Source organism: Petromyzon marinus, chromosome 16 (genome assembly GCF_048934315.1).
Source record: "Petromyzon marinus isolate PM22_M1 ecotype Great Lakes invasive population chromosome 16, UKy_Petmar_22M1.pri1.0, whole genome shotgun sequence".
NCBI lineage: Eukaryota > Metazoa > Chordata > Hyperoartia > Petromyzontiformes > Petromyzontidae > Petromyzon > Petromyzon marinus.
The window spans coordinates 11,683,895-11,703,818 of NC_133682.1; the positions used below are offsets into that span (position 1 = coordinate 11,683,895).

Consider the following 19,924-nt stretch of genomic DNA (forward strand, 5'->3'; position numbering starts at 1 on the left):
GGAAGCCATCAATGGTTGCCATTTTAAAACACTGGCTCCTGCCATACAAATGTGGAATTTCCAACGTTATCTCAGCATTCAGTGCTCATGTCAGCGTGAAGACGCTTTTAGATTGTTAAAACCATACATTAGTTGCCGCCACATGCCATCTTATTACAGCCATTGTCAACGCTACTTCAGCAACGTGTACGAACCTGACAGCACAGCCAGCGATCATAATAATAACAGCACGCTTTGGTTCTTTCGGTAATGTCACGGAGGAATAAATTGAATTTAAAAATAATAGAATACGACGTTTCGATTGCAACACAAGCAACCATCATTAGGTACAACTGAATGAGAAAACAAACATAGTAAAGTTGGAAATATCGTACAATACAACACAGAGTCGGCCAACAAAATAGTCAACACCCCACCTGGTTGATTACGTTCTTCCAAAGATTGCTCAATTTGAGAGAGGCAAAACATAGACACGGAGACACACACACAGACACACACGCAGAGAGAGACTCACACAGAGACAAACAGAGAGAGACACACGTATATGCACACAGAAAGACGACGTCTCTGTGTCGAGGCCTTAAATAGAGAGAGAGGGGGGGGGCTGATGGGGAGTTGTGTGGAATTCCTGCCCATAGGGGGACGGACGAGCTGGACACTGGACTTCTACACAAACAAGCGGGGAGCGTTGTGTGGAATTACTGCCCCCATAGCGGCCGGAGGAGAGAATGGACCCATACACAAGCACGGTAGAAGGCAAAGAACCAAAGAGGAATTCCTGCAGTCACGAAAGCTTCGAATCTCGTTTGAACCACCTCTACGCAGAGCGTTTTGCCGTGCTTGAATGTTTCACACTTAACTTCTAATTTAGCAATCTTTGGAAGGACGTAATCAACCAAGCTATGCGTTAACTGTGTGCTAACCGACTCTGTGTTGCATTGCATTACACTTCCTAATTTTACTAAATTTGCAAAGAGTAATTCCTGCAGTCACGAAAGGTTCGAATCTAATTTGAATAATAACAGTGTTTCATATTTCCATAGCGTCATTCGTGCAAATCGCACCTCGAAACGCTGGAGAATCTGTAACGTGTAGTTTTCGCATGGAGACACGTGGGAAACCCACCACAGACAAGCGGGACAGGCAGCCAGAACGAACGCCAACAATTGCCCAAGCTCTGGTCCTATGGCCAATGATATACACCAGAGAGATGAGCGATGGCAACAACTTATGCAGCAAAGACACAACCGCCTGCAGTGTAACAAATACCATGGGGGGAGGGGGGGGGCGAAACGTTAATATTAAGTACGCAATTAGAATTTGAAGACAGAGCGAAGCAGGTGGGATGTAGCAACGGTAAACAGCATCAATAAGATTGTTATTACACCCCTACCGTTAACGTGTACACCTCGTTGATGTGTTGTGATTTGCATCTCCCTATAAAACGACGTGATTCAGTCAGAATTCTATTCAAGGATCAATTCTGGTTGTGTCAATTGATGTATCTTATTTATCTTGCCCGATTCGTATGTTCTGTCTTGCTTCTACTGTATCATAAGTTCCATTTGCCTAAATGTATTTCAGTACCTGCATAAACTGTACTTTACATAAATATTCTATGAATAACAAATGTACACTATTAATTGGGGGGTAAAATACACTATAATACATTTTCAATACATTAATAGCTATCCGAAATAACTTCTGGGTAAACCACAAAGAAATGTGAAAATAGCGTATTTGTTTAATTACCTTATGCATTTTAGAATCGACAATAACAAGGAGTATGTTACTATTCTTCTTTTAATCACATTGATTTCCTCCTACACTCAAAAATTCTGAGAAAAATTATCATCACCCCACCATGCTGAAAGTCGAGGGATGCGTGGGGCTTTAAACTAAACTATTAACTATTTTTCATGTTACCAGGTAAAGGCCCACTGAGCTATGTAGCTATTTTTCAGAAGCAACCTAGCCACAAATGGTAGCTGAACAAAGTGGCTTATCATCATGTGGAAATTCATAGCAGCCAAATTCTCGAAACGCATGTTGATTCATGGAGGGGAAAACCAGAGGACCAGGAGAAAAATTCAGCCAGCCAAATGATATCATCAGTCTTGAAGCAATAGTACTGTAACAGAGGTATTGATTACTTCTGTACAGTACTACTCAGACACATCCTGCCGCCTCACCTTGCAATGAAAGTTCTTCAGACAATTCCAAGAAAACCAGTGCAGAGACAATGTTGTACATTGAATAGTTTGTGTTGTCTCGCCAATAATAGAAATGCAACAAAGCTGTGACCTTGCAAATGTTTCTGAGATGTGTTTCTTGTTAATGGAAAGTAATTGATATAATTATACCACGATATTTGAGAAGAATGTGTTAAGTTACTTCTGTACAGGAAATTAAAATGTATTTGAACAAGCAAATTAGGGGTACAGAGACAAGGCTCATATTGATCTCAGATAACAATCGATTAACTGACAAGACTAGGACCAGCACGCCATTGAAATTGAATTCACTGCATATTAATGCTTTCTGGTCAATTGATGCAACACTAGCAAGTGTTATATTGACCTGCAGGTGAATCCTGATGATAAAGTTCAATTGAGATTTTAGTATTAGGTTTTGAATGCAAGGTTGTCTTCATTTGCTAACACGGTAGCAGTATTGGATCGATGAGACGTAATTGATTACATTCTTGAATGAAAATATATTTTTCCGCCATTATTGCCAATGGAAGCGAATTATTTAATTACTCTTTATTTAAACAGGGCATAATTACCATATCGACCAATTAAAAAGCCAGCCAGGTGGCTCAGTGGCAGAGTGAGCAGCTCGCAATTGGAAGGTTGAGAGTTCAAAGCCTGGTTGGGGTTGACTCAGCCCATAAATAACATGAATACAACTTTGTGGGGAAGCCAACAATGGTTGTCTTTTGCATCGTACATTACATTTCCACGAAAGGCTCAGGGCTCTAAACAGGAGGAGTTACTGCTTCGATGCTCATTTGAGCAGGAAATCACTTTGAATTTTTTGTAATTGTTCACTGCAAAATGCTCATCATCCATAGCTGCAGCGAACCACTTCACAAGCCTAAAGGGCTCATTTCGATGGTTATTTTAAGATAGACCCTTGAAGAACTGCACACTGTGAAGTGGGTTTTTAATGATTTTACAATTGGCATGTGGCTCCGCTGACACAGGGGTTCCAGACTAGGATTCAGGTTATTGTCACCTTGCTTAAAACGCCCAGCTGGGATGTAATAATGTTATAACATCTGTAACACCACGACTGACCTTGCTGTGTATTTGACCTAAACTCTTTCACGCAGGTCAGTGCAATTGAAAGAAATAGCCGTTCCCGCACTGTACCCTCCCTGCCGCAGTTATCGCTTGGTGGCGAGCAATGCACAAGTAATAAAATTACCAAAGGTTTCATGAAGTGCCTCAGCCTGGGATTTAAGCAAGTCATCTTCCACCATGGTTGAGCAAGTGGCCGTCCCTGCACCACAGCAACTACATGGGCGTTGGGATGTATTTAGAACTTCTTTCGCACAGCACGTAGCCAACCGTGCTAATCGGAGGTGCGCGCGGAATACACATCGACAAAAAAACACTTATTATGTTAAGGTTATTTTAAAGGTCACTTCGTTAATCATTAAACGTATCAATTAACGACGTGCAGTGGAGGTGGCCTGGCTGGGCTGCCGTTTGAGTCGGAGTACAGAGTACACAGTGACCCAATGGGGTTCTGAAGAGGTCAAGTTTGATGGCCTCGATGCAGCTACCACTGATTTCACAGCAGACGCTAACATCTTCAAAGGTATTTGTTTTAAGTGACATTATTTTAAAGCCAATACAATGATGCTTAATTGGCAAGAATTGTTGGTAACTTTCCGATGGTTTTTTTTCAGCTTGTGCTGCGTGTTGTTTGGCGCGATGTCCAACGTTTCCTTTCACGAGCTGGGAGCTTCTTCAGGAACTCCCAGTACGTGACGGTCACGTACTGGGAGTTCCTGAAACGTCGTCTCGAATGCTCTTCCTTCCAAAATTGGGAAATCACTGGAGCTATGCACTTTTAAATAATCTAGTTTGAAACCTCATTTCTTGAAAACTGCTTTTGGAGTTTTGTTCATTGTCCTTCCCCCGCACCTCCAATTAGCAAGGTTGGCGACCTACGGTGCGAAAAATTTTCAACACTCTCTCCTCTTCATTAGCACAAATAACAATTGTGGTATGCAGTGTTAATGTAAACCAATATATTAATAAATGTACAATATAAATCGACATGATGGCATGTTGACAATAATATAATCTGTAGAAAGTAATAAACGTGGTTTTCTTTGACTTAAAACAAATGCCTCCGAGTCTACATTTTTTTCTTCTGTGGCTTAAGACCATTTATTTATTGATCGTAACCGTGAAACTTAAAACTTGACAGAGCCAGTAATGCGCCACGAGTCCTTTACACGAGTATGCGTTATTGTCCTCTTAAGCGCCCTCCGCGTGCAATGCCACCGACAACCTCTGCTGATGTCGATAAATATTTACCGTCCAATGCACCGACTACCGTTTACAAAAGGAATAATTTGTCAATCATGCAGAGGGGAAGCACCGGTGCTCCCCAAAACATAATGGCTTTCATATTCTTGGTTCTTTCGGTAAAGTCACGTAGAAGGGAAACAATAAAAAATATAAAGATATGAAACAATACAATTCTCACGACGTTTCGACTGCAACACACCTGATGATTGCTTGTGTTGCAGTTGCAGTCGAAACGTCGCGAGAATTTTATTGTTTTATATTTGTATTATTATTATTTTTTCCCTTCTACGTGGTGACTTTACCGAAAGAACCAAGAATATGAATCCCCGCAGTCACGAAAGCTTTAAATCAAAATATCGTAGTAGCATTGTTGATGTGTTCATGCCCGAACCTTGCCCTCGTGATTCAAGAGCAGGGAGATTTCAATCGAGTCCAACAATAACGTGCATTTGTTCAAGCACAATTCTTTAGAGTTGTGGCTTTATAGCCCTCGTTAGCGGAATGGGTGGCGAAAACATTACCGGCAGGATGTCAACAGCAGGAACTGTGCACTGTATAACGTCACAGGTTGCCAAATACACTGTACGCGCACGCTTAATTGCCACGGTGGGTCTATCTAATTTGGTTTTCATTGTCAACAAGGTCTCGGTACATTCTGGGATAAGTTGAAGTCACAAATGTATGTTGACGCGAATACGTCCGACTGCATATGACGGATTCATTTAAAAGGTATTACACGCATGATCATTGTTTTTTTTTACCCTTTTATCTGGCAACAAAACTGACACCTTTTTTTTTTACAAGGAGTCATGTTTACATTGACCACAATACCTGCGGTCGGAACGCAAACAAAAATCAACAACTCTGATAATGTATGTGGCACTGTCCTTGAAATTGATTGGTCCACACCCGAGACAGCTTTCTTTAGAGCCTCGTCTCACGTTGGTGTTGGACCAGAAGACGCCAAAAGGTATTACGCAATTACACATCTCAAAGTGCCGGTTACAATGGTTTTAATACACGTTTTTATCATTTACGCAATATTTTTGTTTTGCCAGCATTCGCCTTGCGATGTGACGGCCCTTTATTACTGTGGATCACAATGAAAACTTTTTTTGAGCCAAGTAATCTTTGATCTATCATGTACTAGAATATTCTTGATTCTTTCGGTAAAGTCACATAGAAGGGAAACAATAAAATAATAAAAATATAACAATAAAATTCTCACGTTTCGACTGCAACACAAGCAATCATCATCAGGTGTGGTTTTCACATGATGACTGCTTGCGTTGCAGTCGAAACGTCGTGGGAATTTTGTTTTATATTTTTATAATTTTATTGTTTCCCTTCTACGTGACTTTACCGAAAGAACCAAGAATATGAATCCCTGCAGTCGCCAAAGCTTTAAATCAAAATTTAATATACCATAATGTTTCAAGAAAAATAATTCAACCCAGACCAATTTTTGTAAAAATTTTGTTTTAGTAAATTATTTTGAGTGTTTTTATTCAAATGCAGCACACCATATATTACAATCAGTCACGTGTTAAATATGACAAATGAATTAAAATGTGGGTTAAGTTACTCATCCACAAAAATCCTTATTAAGTTCCTTCAGTCGCCGCCTATCTGCTCTGGGCGATGTGCCTGCCCAGATACATGCTCCGCATGAGATGGAATTCGAATGTATAATCTTCCATTAACCTTAATTGGGGGGGGGGGGAGCACCACAAATTAAATGGTGTTTTTGTTGTTGTTGTGCATCATCAGATCACTGCAACTGAGAGCCCAATTTACTCACGCATGGCTGCACAGACCAGAACCCAGGATTCTCTTGCAGGACCATCTCAATGTCAGCCAGTGTTTTGACATATTTATGAACTGCCACCTGGCCACCTCGAAAGAAAGCCCATTTGGGAACTATGACGACTTTCCCACAAAACGTCATTGAGTGGAAGCTTCCCACCTGTACAAACAAAACCAATTAGGGATCTGTTTGGCATTTTAATTGTATTTGCCACTGGAAGCAGCACCTAAATGTTACTTCAAACTAATAATCAAACAAACGGTCTCTGCTCAAACGATCAATGGGGAGGGGGGTAGTAGTTGGCTCATCTCCTTTGGCACCCCTGAAGCAACTTGATTTAGAGTGAAGTTTTACTGCTGCATAGGTTTTCGCGGTTGTGCTGCACAGCTCTCCGATGTGTGTGTGTGTGTTTTTAAGTTGTTGCCAGTATGTTGAACTTCTTTCGCACCGTACGCAGCCAACCGTGCTAATCGCCAGGCGCGGTGTCAACTCCTGAATAAGCGCCCCAAAAAATGTGGCGCGATACACGTCAGACATCCAACAAACGACACATGGGCCAAACAAAACGAAAAAGACGAATCGGTGAGTTCACCGTAAGTTTTACGAACTACTTTCCGACATCGCCAAGAGGAATGAAGGTTCTATTTAAACAAAGAACGGCCCACACTCGCTCGGCATGCCATGCCTGCCTCTCGCTAATATTCAATCTTAAGCGCACACATGGACAGTATTTTTGCTTGGCAGACGCACAAGTTTCAACTCGGCCTCAAGTATGCGTTCATTCAACGCAGCATTGTACCCCTAACAACGAAAGCAAATTGCTTTAACAACACAAAACCTTACCCAAGCAAAATTAACACATTCGCAAACGTTGCATACAGCCAAAGGGGGTTTGAGGCTTATTCACGTCCTGTACTGATGACGAATGCACACACTGCAGGTGTGGGAATGCAAGATTTGTTGCGGGTGCCATCAGACACGTGTGTCTATGAACAGACAAATGCTTTGATGTAGCTGAGATTATCAGTCCTATTTGCGGAGTGTCAATTGTAAAAGCAAAATATGTCCAAGACATTTTTTGAAATATGCTTTTGCTATGATTGCACCCCCAAAAAAGATCACGTACAACAGCACTATTACAGTTTTAAAATGATAGCCACTGCACTAAAATCCCTATGCAGTATTACATAGCGAGTTTGGAGTTTTTTGGATGTGTTGAAGTTGCATATCAACAACAGCCAGTAAGCGTATCAACAACAAAACAAAGACAACATACATATTGCACAGAACGAGTAACAGGGTCATTGGGGAATATTGCACAACAGATGAGGTGTGTTTCAGCAGTTGTAAACGAAACGCAGGCACATACACACACAAAAATGCAAATATGATAGCAAGAGGCGTCTGGGAAAAGTTGGTGACAATAATTTAGTGTCATCAACACACGCGAATGGAACAAGACGGTACAAACGTTTTGGGGAGAAAAAGGCATCGGGAACAAAACAAGGTAAGTTGGTGCAGGTTGCAAGTAAGCTGTGGTGATTTGGTTTAACAGGAAAACACAACGTGGATACAGCATAACTTTTAATATCACCATGCTGTGTAATATAGTAATCACTGAATGCCACATGGGGTTCAAACGCTGTCCTAGCAGCTCCCTAAAAGCTGTGAAGAAGAATAAACTGAGATTTTTTTTTGGTATTAGATGCATTGCCCTCCAATGCGTTTTCATTTCCTGGCCGAAGCGGCCCCTCCACCACCCCAAAAAGCCACGTGGAGCGAAACGTCCATCCCCGGCACACACAACCCGAACGTGCGTCGTCGGATTTCACCGCAACAACCACGAAGATTGAGACGCAGTAACGTTTGTATTTTAAGATATAAATGTTAAAAAAAAAACATAAAAATTAGATTTTCTTTATTACCAAATAAGGATGAAACAATACAAATATATATTATCAGAGTATGATTTTTGTTTGCATTCTGACCACAAGTATTGTGGTTAATGCAGACATGATTCCTTGTAAAAGGTTTCAGTTTGGTGTTTTAACATCTTAACACCTATTCTTATTCTTAGTTTTTTCGGTAAAGTCACGTTGAAGAGAAACAACAAAATAACAAAATATATATAAAACAATAAAAAATTCTCACGACGTTTCGACCATAACTCAAACGGTCATCAACACACCTGATGATGACCGTTTGAGTTATGGTCGAAACGTCGTGAGAATTTTTTATTGTTTTATATATATTTTGTTATTTTGTTGTTTCTCTTCAACGTGACTTTACCGAAAAAACTAAGAATATGAATTACTGCAGTCACGAAAGCTTTAAATCAAAATCTTAACACCTGTTTTGTTGCCAGATAAAAGGGGAAAAATCTATTCTCATATTTTTGTACTGGCAAAGGTGGTCCCATGATGATGAAACAATACAGTTACTGCATGTAAATTTTGTTTAAACACGACTCGGCATGCTTTGTGTTAGATGTTTGGGTCGTCCGTTTAAATCTAAAAGTTATTTCTATAATTGAATGCAACCAAACTACTTGTACTGGGTAGCATCGGCAGAAGTCACCTCTCAGCTGGTAAAGAAAGCCACTGTTGTGGTCACTGTTGTGGCTTTCTTTGCCAGCTTCAAGGTGGATAACACCAGCCGGTCCGCCTGTCCGTGAAACAATCTGCACGTACAAGACCGAGAGCCCTTTTGCCTCCTTAACCCTCTCCACAACAACACCCGCACCTGGAATCTCCCCCACAACAACACCTGGAATCTCCCCCACAACAACAACAACACCTGGAGGTCACCTAGAATCTCCCACACAACAACCACCGCACCTGGAATCTCCCACACAACACCTGGAATCTCCCCCACAACAACAACGCCTAGAATCTCCCACACAACAACAACCGCACCTGGAATCTCCCCCACAACAACACCTGGAATCTCCCCCACAACAACAACAACACCTGGAGGTCACCTAGAATCTCCCACACAACAACCACCGCACCTGGAATCTCCCACACAACACCTGGAATCTCCCCCACAACAACAACGCCTAGAATCTCCCACACAACAACAACCGCACCTGGAATCTCCCCCACAACAACACCTGGAATCTCCCCCACAACAACAACACCTGGAGGTCACCTAGAATCTCCCACACAACAATCACCGCACCTGGAATCTTCCACACAACACCTGGAATCTCCCACACAACAACAACCGCACCTGGAATCTCCCCCACAACAACAACACCTGGAGGTCACCTGGAATCTCCCACACAACAACCACCGCACCTGGAATCTCCCACACAACACCTGGAATCTCCCCCACAACAACAACGCCAAGAATATCCCACACAACAACAACCGCACCTGGAATCTGCCACACAACACCTGGAAACTCCCACACCACAACAACACCTGGAATCTCCCACACAACACCTGGAATCTCCCCCACAACAACAACACCTAGAATATCCCACACAACAACAACCGCACCTGGAATCTCTCACAACAACAACACCTGGAAACTCCCACAACAATACCTGGAAACTCCCACACCACAACAACACCTGGAATCTCCCACAACAACAACAACAGCACCTGGAATCCCCCACAACAACAACAACAGCCACCGCACCTGGAATCTCGGGTCTCTGCGAGCTCCGTCTGCCCGCGCGGGCCCTTCCCTGGAACACGTCCATAGCGGAGGGAGACGGCAGCATCCAAGAAGCTTTCCCGATCGGCGAATAAGTGGCTCCTGCCGATGATAACACCGGGGACATCGCATCCTCCTCCTCCTCGTCGTCCTCCTCCTGCTGCTGCTGCTGCCTCGGCTGCCGAATCATGGGAGGGAAGCTGCTTGCGCTCTTCAGAGGCGTCACGGGCTCGCGTCTGTCGCTCGGCAGCGACTCGGGTTGCTTCAGCAACCTGATGGGTTGCTCGTGGTTCTCGGCATCGATGAAGGACACCTTCTTAATGAAATAGTTCATGGCGTCTATCACGATGCTCTTACTCTCGCGTTGTTGCGGGCTAACGTCCACTAACTCTCGCAGTCGCTGGGTTTTTTTTTGTTTGTGCCGACGGTCCAAAGCCGCCCCCCCCGTTTTCTTTACGCTGCTGCCGCCGCCGCCAAGTTCTGCTTTGATTTTATATTATTTATTTCCACCACTCCTGTTGCTCTAATTTCCTTTCCCTTTCAAAAGCGTCGGCTTTCTCATACCACCGCCACCACCACCACCCACCCACGTTGTGCCGTGCGCCACAAACCTAGCTAGCGCCCCGTATCGCCAATTCACGGGCGACACGGTCTTCGGTGTCACTCAAGTTGCCAGCCGCGAACCAACAAAGAGTTCAGCGGCGGAGCTGTCCCAGCGTCGCACGTGTCAATTGTTTAACAAACAAAAAAAAGTTGACGCTTACGCCCCCTTCTCTCTCTCTCTTTCTCTCTTAACTCTTACACCACCACCACGCAAACACTCTCATGCCGTCTCAGCCTGCGCTCGTCAAGACTGGAGGAGCAGGTCTGACCAACTCCTCCTCCTCCTACTACCTCCTCCCTGTTCACCTGGGGCGACAGTATTTACATAATAACTACTAACACACGACCACACACCACCCCCTTTCCTCTCTCTCTCTCGCTCGCTCTGCCGGGCACGTTCATCGCAAAAGGGGACCGAACCATTTGTTTTAAACGGCAAAGCCAGAGGGGTGGTTGAGGTTCGGTGGATGGTGAAACAGGGGACGTGGGGTGGGGGAGGGAATCAGAAAAAAAGGGCCACAATGTTTCACGAACTCTCAAGATTCTTGATTCTTTCGGTAAAGTCACGCAGAAGGGAAACAATAAAATAATTAAAAAATATAAAACAATAAAATTGCTCGCGACGTTTCGACTGCAACACAAGCAATCATTATCAGGTGTGAAAACCACAGCAAAAAAAATTGAACTCTCAAGAGTTGTACTGTTTGGTTCTATTCGGTAAAAAAATAAAACAAAAAATCACGACGTTTCGGCCACAACACAAGTGGCCTTCTTCGAATAGAACCAAAGAGTATGGATCCTTGCAGTCACGAAAGCTTCAAATCTAGAATCTCAAGAGTTGATTTGACTGCAAGGAATCCATACTCTTTGGTTCTTTCGGTAGAGTCACGTAGGTATAAACTAAAACAAATCACGACGTTTCGGGCGCAACGCAAGCGCCCATCATCAGGTGGGAAAGCTTCACAGAAAATAACCAAAGAGTATGCACTCTCAAGAGGTGAACAAATGCGCCCAAAAGCAGTTCACTCGTTCGGATGTCCGTTCAAAATACGTGCGGCATATACGCTAGAAGAATCGCTTGAACAATTAACCGACCGCTACCCCTTAGTTTCGCTTTGGCTTCCTCCTTGCAAATTGAGGGATGAGAGTTGAGCTCTCAAGACATTCTCACCCGGCTATATTGTTTCAAACAAGATTTCAATTGATGCTGTGCAACAAACCAAGTGTGCGTGTATGTCCCTACAACTTTGGCAGTATATATGGCCGAATGAACTTTACAGCAAAACATGTCTTACGGCGAAATGTTCTTACAGCCGCAGTGTGCCAACATCACAATTTGCCCGACCATGCAAGCGCACGACCAATGCAAAACCTTGAATTGTGTAACCCGTATGTTAAACTATATTTATTTTACCAGGTGAGAACCACTGGGCCATATGGCTCTTTTTTTCCAGAAACGACCTGGCCACAAACGAAAGCTCAACGAAGTGGCGATGTTACAGCGGCCAAATACATCTAAACGCGTGTTTTTTTTTTAAATGCGAAGGAGTAAACCGGAGGACCCGGAGAAAAATCCACACGACCACGGGGTGGACCATGCAAACTCCAACCTCCTGTATACCAGACGAGGTAGTTAACACCTAGCTACTGTGCACGACAAAAATATACTGCTGGCTATGTATGTCATACTGCTCTGGTTTTTTTAAACGCAGGTACGGAAAAAATCGGGGAAAACATTTGCCAACTCCACGAGAGGAAGCCAAGCAAGCCTATACAGTACGTGCAAACATACAGAGTGCCTCAGGTCATCCACCCTTTGTGTTTAGAGCAGGCACAGCAGTATATACCTTCAACTGTTTAAACATAAACGGATGTAGAACACACAAATGAAAGTACCTCACCCAATTATGTTTTACCATATAAAGAATAGGGTACATACAAGACTGTGTGTGTACTTGTATATCCACAAACGGGCAGAATAATGCCACGGCATTTTCTTGCTTAAACCGGATTGTGCCACCCACCATTTTACTTAATTTCATCATACAAAGTGTCCACTTTAAAAAATAATCAACTAAGCAGTTGTGCAAATTCATTATTTACTGCCATTTCGGTTATATTATTTACCGACCCCTGCTGAGTGACTGGCTTCCCCCACACTAGATTATTGGCCATGAGGTTGTTTGACCATACTTCACCACACTGGTTCGTGTTTCTTTCAGATATCGCTCGACTTTTTGATGTTAACCTTGGATGGGAATTGAATGTAGGTCGCCAGGTTCATAGTGCTAAAAACTGCACCACTGCACCAACCACTGATTTAACAATATGGGGGTTTGCTTGTATACTCTACATATTTCTGAATTACATGCACTCTGCATGCATGCACAGCATTGCGTGCTGCATTGACATCCCAAAGCATATGCAAGTAGAGTACTGTATAGGCAATATGCTTGCCTACGCATCAGTGTCGCTATCCAATCAGTGACTCCATTGACAACAGGCATTTTCTGCAGTAGGTAAAAAAAAACACAATTTGGAAACATTCTCATGGGAATCCGAAAATGAAATACACAGTAGAATTTTAAACTTTGTTTTTTTTAAACTATTACAAGAGAAGTACTGGGTACATCTCTCCTTTCCTATTACTGTGCAGCTTAAGGAATCCATGTATGCAATACGGTTGTGCCCTTTGACCTCTTTAATAATAAAACCCTAACCCCTAGATTAATAGAGCTGTCTTGAACAATACAAAATGCCATCAATGGCAACATTTAATTTAAAAAATGAGTTCGAGACAATTGTTACCTGTCTATATCACTGCAAAATGAGTTGAAAACTAAATTAATTCTCAACACAATCTGTTTTGCCAATTATGTTTACTTATTTAAATAGAATATTGTTATTTTGACTGAAATGAAGTCTTAACCTGAGATAGAAAATCTTTCCATGAAATATTATCAGAACTGCTTTGTCAGAAACATTATCGCACAGTCTCTAATCTAGGGGCATACACAGCCAGTTGCCAAAAACATCAAGAACACATTTTCTCTGCAGTGGCTACGCATGTTTTGTTTGTAAGCTTTGCTTTAATTGTCATTTATTGAAATTAAAATAATGAACAAATGAAAAATCGGTTACTAAAACGCACATGAAGTGAGCACATTTCAGTGGAATAACATTAAAATATGGGTTGCACAACAATGCGGAATCAATAGTAAATTTGCCCCCCGCCCACACGTAACTGAACTGAATTTCATATAATATCTGTGAATTCCTGGCATGGTATTTCAGCATGAAACAAAAAACATGTCTCTGGACTTTGGGGGTGAGCCCTGTGTGTCGTAATTATCAGAGGGGAAAAAATGCACGGACAACAAGTTGCACAAAGTACGCCGCACACCAACGGCCCTATTGACTCAACCATTTCCACCAACAGATGTCCGCAAAAACGATTAGTAAAATACCTGGATAATGAGTGGCAGGATTTCCCAATGAAATATACTTCACTGCACTCATTATTATGCCCGAATACTACAAGTGTATACAGAGCTCTTTGTAGTCCATTCACAATTGGGGCATTAAACTGGCAAATTATAACCACATTCCTTGTAGTGAAGGTAAAGCAGTCACGTCGTGGTTAGTGTTGATGCACTATGACCCAAGTGAGCCGTTTCCACCCTAAGTCGCATCCACTGCACGAATCCAATGGCAGCAGATGCGGACACCTGATGGACACATGGAAAGTAAAAAACTCTCCAGTGTGCGACTGTGGTCATCCAGAACAGACCCTACAACACATACCGACGCAATGCCCCGATCCACAAATAATCGGAGACACCACAGCGACACACTCCGCTCCTCCTGACGCGGTTATCTGGCCTGACCACCTGAATACGAAATTGTACTTGTTGCTCTGCATCTACATCAGCCATACGAAAACAAAGTGAGCCGAGTTTGATTGCCAGCCACAGTTAACATCAGCATTGAGTGCAACTCAAGTTTTCAAGTTTCATTTATTTGGCACAGCCCTGTGAGCCATGCGGCTCTTGAGTCGGGTGCAACCGCAACAAACTAAATATGAACTGAAACTCCACCAACCCATACTGACCAGCGAGGTCAAGTATGGTCAAACAATGCCATGACTGGCATGCCATGGGATGTCTTCATCCAGCAGTGGATGTTAATTATTATGATCTTACCCTGCAATAATCAACTTACCTCCTAAAACAACTTCAGTAACCAAGAGGCTCGCAGGGGCTCATGCAATATATTTTGACAATTATAACATTCATCATCATTAGACCTTTTCCAGTACCAAAATGTAATAATAGGTTTTGATTTAAAGCTTTCGTGACTGCAGTGATTCATATTCTTGGTTCTTTCGGTAAAGTCACGTTGAAGGGAAGCAATAAAAGAATAAAATATATATGAAACAATAAAATTATCACGCCGTATTATATATTTAATTATTTTGTTTCCCTTCAACGTGACTTTACCGAAAGAACCAAGAATATGTAATAATAGGGTTTTCCCCCTTTTTTCTGGTAACAAAACTGAAACCTTTTGTACAAGGATTCATGTCTGCATTAACCACAATACCTGCAGTCAAAATACAAACACAAAAAATACTATGATAATATATGCATTGTCCTTGAAACTGATTGGTCCACACCAAGGGACGAATTTCTTTTGAGCCTCGACCCAATTAGTGCTCGACCAGATGGCCATGGCCGCCAAAAGGCGTCATCTGGTCGAGCACCAATTGGGTCGAGGCTCAAAAGAAAGCCGTCCCTTGGTGTGGACCAATCAGTTTCAAGGACAATGCATATATTATCATAGTATGTTTTTTGTTTGCATTTTGACTGCAGGTATTGTGGTTAATGCAGACATGAATCCTTGTAAAAAAAAAGTTACATTTTTGTTGCCAGAAAAAAGGGGAAAACCCTATTATTATAATTATAACATTATGCCACTTATTTTTAAGCTAGTTTAAGGGCCCGGGCCTCAACTTTTCACGTACAGTTATATCTTTAAAAAGGTGTTGGCATGTTAAATATTAGTCAAATGCTTTAATAAACACTTCTTGATGTCCATTGTCAAAGCATTCATACCAGGCACTATATATAGAAGAAAATATTTAAATTCTAAAATAAATGTTGACCTGTTCTGAATCACAGTCCCCCTCCTCCCAATAGAATGACCATGGCTGCTGATGACGAAAGTATAGTTGTGGTGGAAGTCGTGATGACAGACAATCACACATGTGAAATGGTATGCACATCACTGCATTATATGAATTCCATTCTATGCCAATTTGATTCTCGTCCGAGATGTGAATCGTGCTGCACGCAACTGTATGGGCATGACCACAGGTGCAATCACAGTTCGCGTCACTTTCAAATGATGATTATTATTGCAGCTGGTCATGCCAGTATGTGCTAGATTACAGCAACAATAAACACTCAAGTGGACTGGGGAGAATAATGGCGAATAACTGTGGCAGATGGATGATCAGTGTTTTAACAGCAATGTGAGCTGTAAGTTGAAATATTAAGGTACGTAAATATAATTTTATCATGATCCTGTCCTTTGCGTGTTTGGAATTGCATTCTGAGACAGAAAGCTAAAGCCTTGGATGAAAAAAAACGCAGGCTAAAGACGATGTTCATAAAAGTGGGTCTTGGGCTGGACATATCGATGAGAGGGTTATAGCTCATGGTCAATAATAGTGACAGAGTGGCAGCTAAGGAATGGAATGCATCCGAGAGGATGTGCAGTGAGGAGATGGAGCGATGACATAAGCTCGTGTGCAGGTTGTTAAATCATAGAATTTTAAGAGATCAGGATGGCTTGCGGAGGCCTTCATCCATTAATGTATTGATCATAGCTATGGTAATGATGTCTGTGACATTTAATGGAAATTAATTTTAAGTTTGTTAATTTTCAATGTTCCTCAATGAGAAAAGTGTTCTACTTAATTTGGAGTCATGGTAGGTGGTGAAACAATAACATTACGATTCGCGAAAGTTATTTTTTTGTAAGAGGATTTACAAAGAAAAACTCAAAGTAGTTTTTCAACATGGAAAAGACAAAAGTCTTGCCGATTGAAAGACAAGAGAAAGAATAACAAATTGAGGTGGAAGGAAAGGCCTAGTCACATAAAACAGATGCTGTGAAATTGACATCAAGAGCAGAGGTGCTTTAACCACAATAGCCTTGGGAAAGCTTGGCAATCATTGATATGGTCATGTAGATATGTTTATGCAAAGAAAAAATCAAGTTGTACGAAACTATAGTTGTGCTGATACGGATGTATAGCTCCGAATACTGGAGATTGACAAAACACGATGATGGTAAGAGCAGAAATGAGTTCTGCTGAGCAGAATCCTGACAGTGTCTAGACTAGCGAAATGATTACATGAAGCAATCAAGGGGCAACACTGAAAGGGAAGATACAAGAGAGACGACTGGTTTGAACATGTATCGATAATCGATACATGCAGAATTACCAAACATGGCTTTGCACGCTCAAGCACACGGAAGAAGAAATGGAGGAAGAACAATTTACACGCTTTGGTTGGCACAGGGAAGAACGATCTCGAACAGGGATGGCGACATGTATAAAGAAGCTGTGAAAGCTGATGCGAGATGGGAAGAGGTGGAATGAACTCATTTGGCCTCATCGTCTCAAAGAGGAGACAGAAGGGGAAGGGAACTACGTAAGAAGAACATTACACCACCCAACCAGCACTTTATAGCATCATCAATGACATAACAGTCATGCCAGATGTGAAAAAGGGCATCCTGTCAGTAAAAATAAACTTTTCTTGGTATTCGTTACAGTCAAGAAGAAATTATGTTTGATAATCCTGGAACTCGTTTCTAGGTAACAATGTTTTCCAGTTTCTGTGCTCATCCCTGCTTGCCTAATGGAATGGTCCAAGTACAATGCCAGATGAATGACGGTAATTCTTTAAGCTTATGGATATGGAAAAAGTGTCATTTTGAATGGGTTGACCATCGCATCCCTGTGTGCCATGTGAATGCGTCCCTAATCCCCACACAACTACAATGCTGAATACTTATCCATTTTTAACAGGGACATTGGACCCAGAACACAATTCGTGTTTTTTGTGTTGAGTACTAAAAATGGTGTATCCTAAAGCACACATCACAACACAGCATTACAATATCTATATAGCTAAATGAAGTGTTTTATCCAAAAGGGGTGTTTTCTTTACACTATATATACATTGAGAATAGGTTTTCCATTTTTTTCTGGCAACAAAACAGGTGTTAAGATGTTAAAACACCAAACTGAAACATTTTACAAGGAATCATGTCTGCATTAACCACAATACTTGTGGTCAGAATGCATACAAAAAACACTGATAATATATGCATTGTCTTTGAAACTGATTGGTCCACACCAGAGACAGCTTTCTTTTGAGCGTAGTCTCAAAACGGTGTTAGACCAGAGGACGTCTTTTGGTGTGGACCAATCAATTTCAAAGACAATGTATATATTATCAGAGTACGTTTTTTGTTTGCATTCTGACCACAAGAATTGTGGTTAATGCAGACATGATTCCTTGAAAAAGGTTTCAGTTTGGTGTTTTAACATCTTAACACCTGTTTTGTTGCCAGAAAAAAGGGGAAAACCTATTTTCATATTAATTATTAGAACCGTTAAGAAAATTGGAATAGCTACGCTGAAATTTCATAAATAATAGCATATGAAGGTGAATCAGAGAAAGAAAGATGGTCTCACCAAGGCTATTCACGGCAATATTCCAAGAGGACTTCAAAAAACTTTGGAGAAATAAAGGCATAAAAATAAAAGGAAAACACGAACGATACAGTCTCAGATACTCAGATGATGTAATCATTCTTCAGGAAACGACTGAGCAACTCAACAAAATGAGGGCTTAAAATAAAATAGAGCATTAATGAGCACATGTGGGCTCAAAATAAATGAGTAAAACGAACATCGCGTACAATACGTTGGGCACACAATTGTACACGTAAGTCAGGAGGGGACACAACTGGGACAGAACACGACAGAATATTCAATACTCGACAAATTTACAGAAATTTGAAGAATACGAACGTAAAAGTAATGGAGTCATGCATGAATGTCAAGCATCAATGCAAAACAGGAAAATGTTACCTTATAAAAAAAACACATTGAGTTATCAGTAATCAGCAACTGATTACTTTTTAAATGCAATTCTCCCAAGACTGCATATAAGCGGCCATGTCATAGATGCTCTCATAACTAAGCACACTACATTTATTTTATGCCTACAGTATGTCATGGTCGTGTAAACTTCTAGTCAGCAAGCCTGTCTTTGAGAGCGACTACTTAGCATCAACCGTCCAATTCCCACAGCCACTCACATAACCTCTGTGCTATATTAACAAGAACCTGCCAACGTGATTTCCTGCTGCTCAAATGAGCACTGAAGCGGTGGCTCGTCTCCTGTTTACAGTCCTTAGCTAGTCGTGGAAACACCACATTACTATGGTGGGAGTGAGTCTACCCCATAGGACAATCACCGTTGACTTCCCCACAAAGTGGTAATCATTTTATTGGCCCCCCTGAGGGATGATCGGCTGCGTCAACCAACAAAGCAGGATTTGAAATCGCAAGCCGCTCACTACTGACGAGCCACCGAGTCCAATGCATAAACAAATCCTGCCATGTGTTATGAAGTAGGCTATGAAATGGCCCGTGGAATGTTTTAACAATAGTATGCCAACGTTTTCTAGTATAAGTCAACAGGGCAGTGCTTATTGCTGTTCGTTGTAATGAACCAGTGGCATAAACGTTACATTCTCTTGGCAAAGGGGCCAGTCTTGCCATAGGACCGTCACGAACGATTTTCCTGGAGAGATGATATACGACTACACCCCTTATAGAATTTAGGTTGATGAACTTTCAATTGAGAACCAAATGCTTCAAAACCAAATGCAAAAAAACAATAATTAACCAGGCTTAATTACCATTGCACAGGTCACCTTTGCAAGAGGTATCACAAATCTCACGAAACCTTTCACCTCCTTAAATGACATTGACTGTGCACTCCACGCATGGCACAAACAGTAAAACAGCTCTTCTTGAAAACGAATGAGAGGCCAGCAAGTCCATGGTCAGATGACTGAGCCAGCACTGCTGAGGTGCTGACTTAAAGTATTGGCAGCGACACAAGACCAATCTTGCTGATCACTAATTACTGCACCAAAATTCGTCATGTTAACTTTGTTTTTTTTACTTAATTTGCCAAAAATGTCAGCT

The 19,924-nt window shown here is 41.8% G+C and overlaps 1 protein-coding gene across 11 annotated transcripts in view; it reads right to left on the bottom strand.

Annotated features, from left to right (window-relative positions):
• LOC116942827 (protein furry homolog-like) overlaps positions 1–19,924 on the bottom strand; it is a 296,076-nt gene that overhangs the window by 231,995 nt on the left and 44,157 nt on the right. For 4 of the 11 annotated variants that reach the window (XM_076067509.1, XM_076067512.1, XM_076067511.1 and 1 more), the window contains exon 1: positions 10,003–11,383. The exons of 4 other annotated variants lie outside the window; for them this stretch is intronic. In XM_076067509.1, the coding sequence (XP_075923624.1) occupies positions 10,003–10,354 (352 nt within the window). In that variant the 5' untranslated portion in view covers positions 10,355–11,383. Of the gene's footprint in view, positions 1–10,002; positions 11,390–19,924 lie in introns of those variants that run through there. 3 more of the 11 variants (XR_012941831.1, XM_076067515.1, XM_076067510.1) reach the window with 3 other exon arrangements.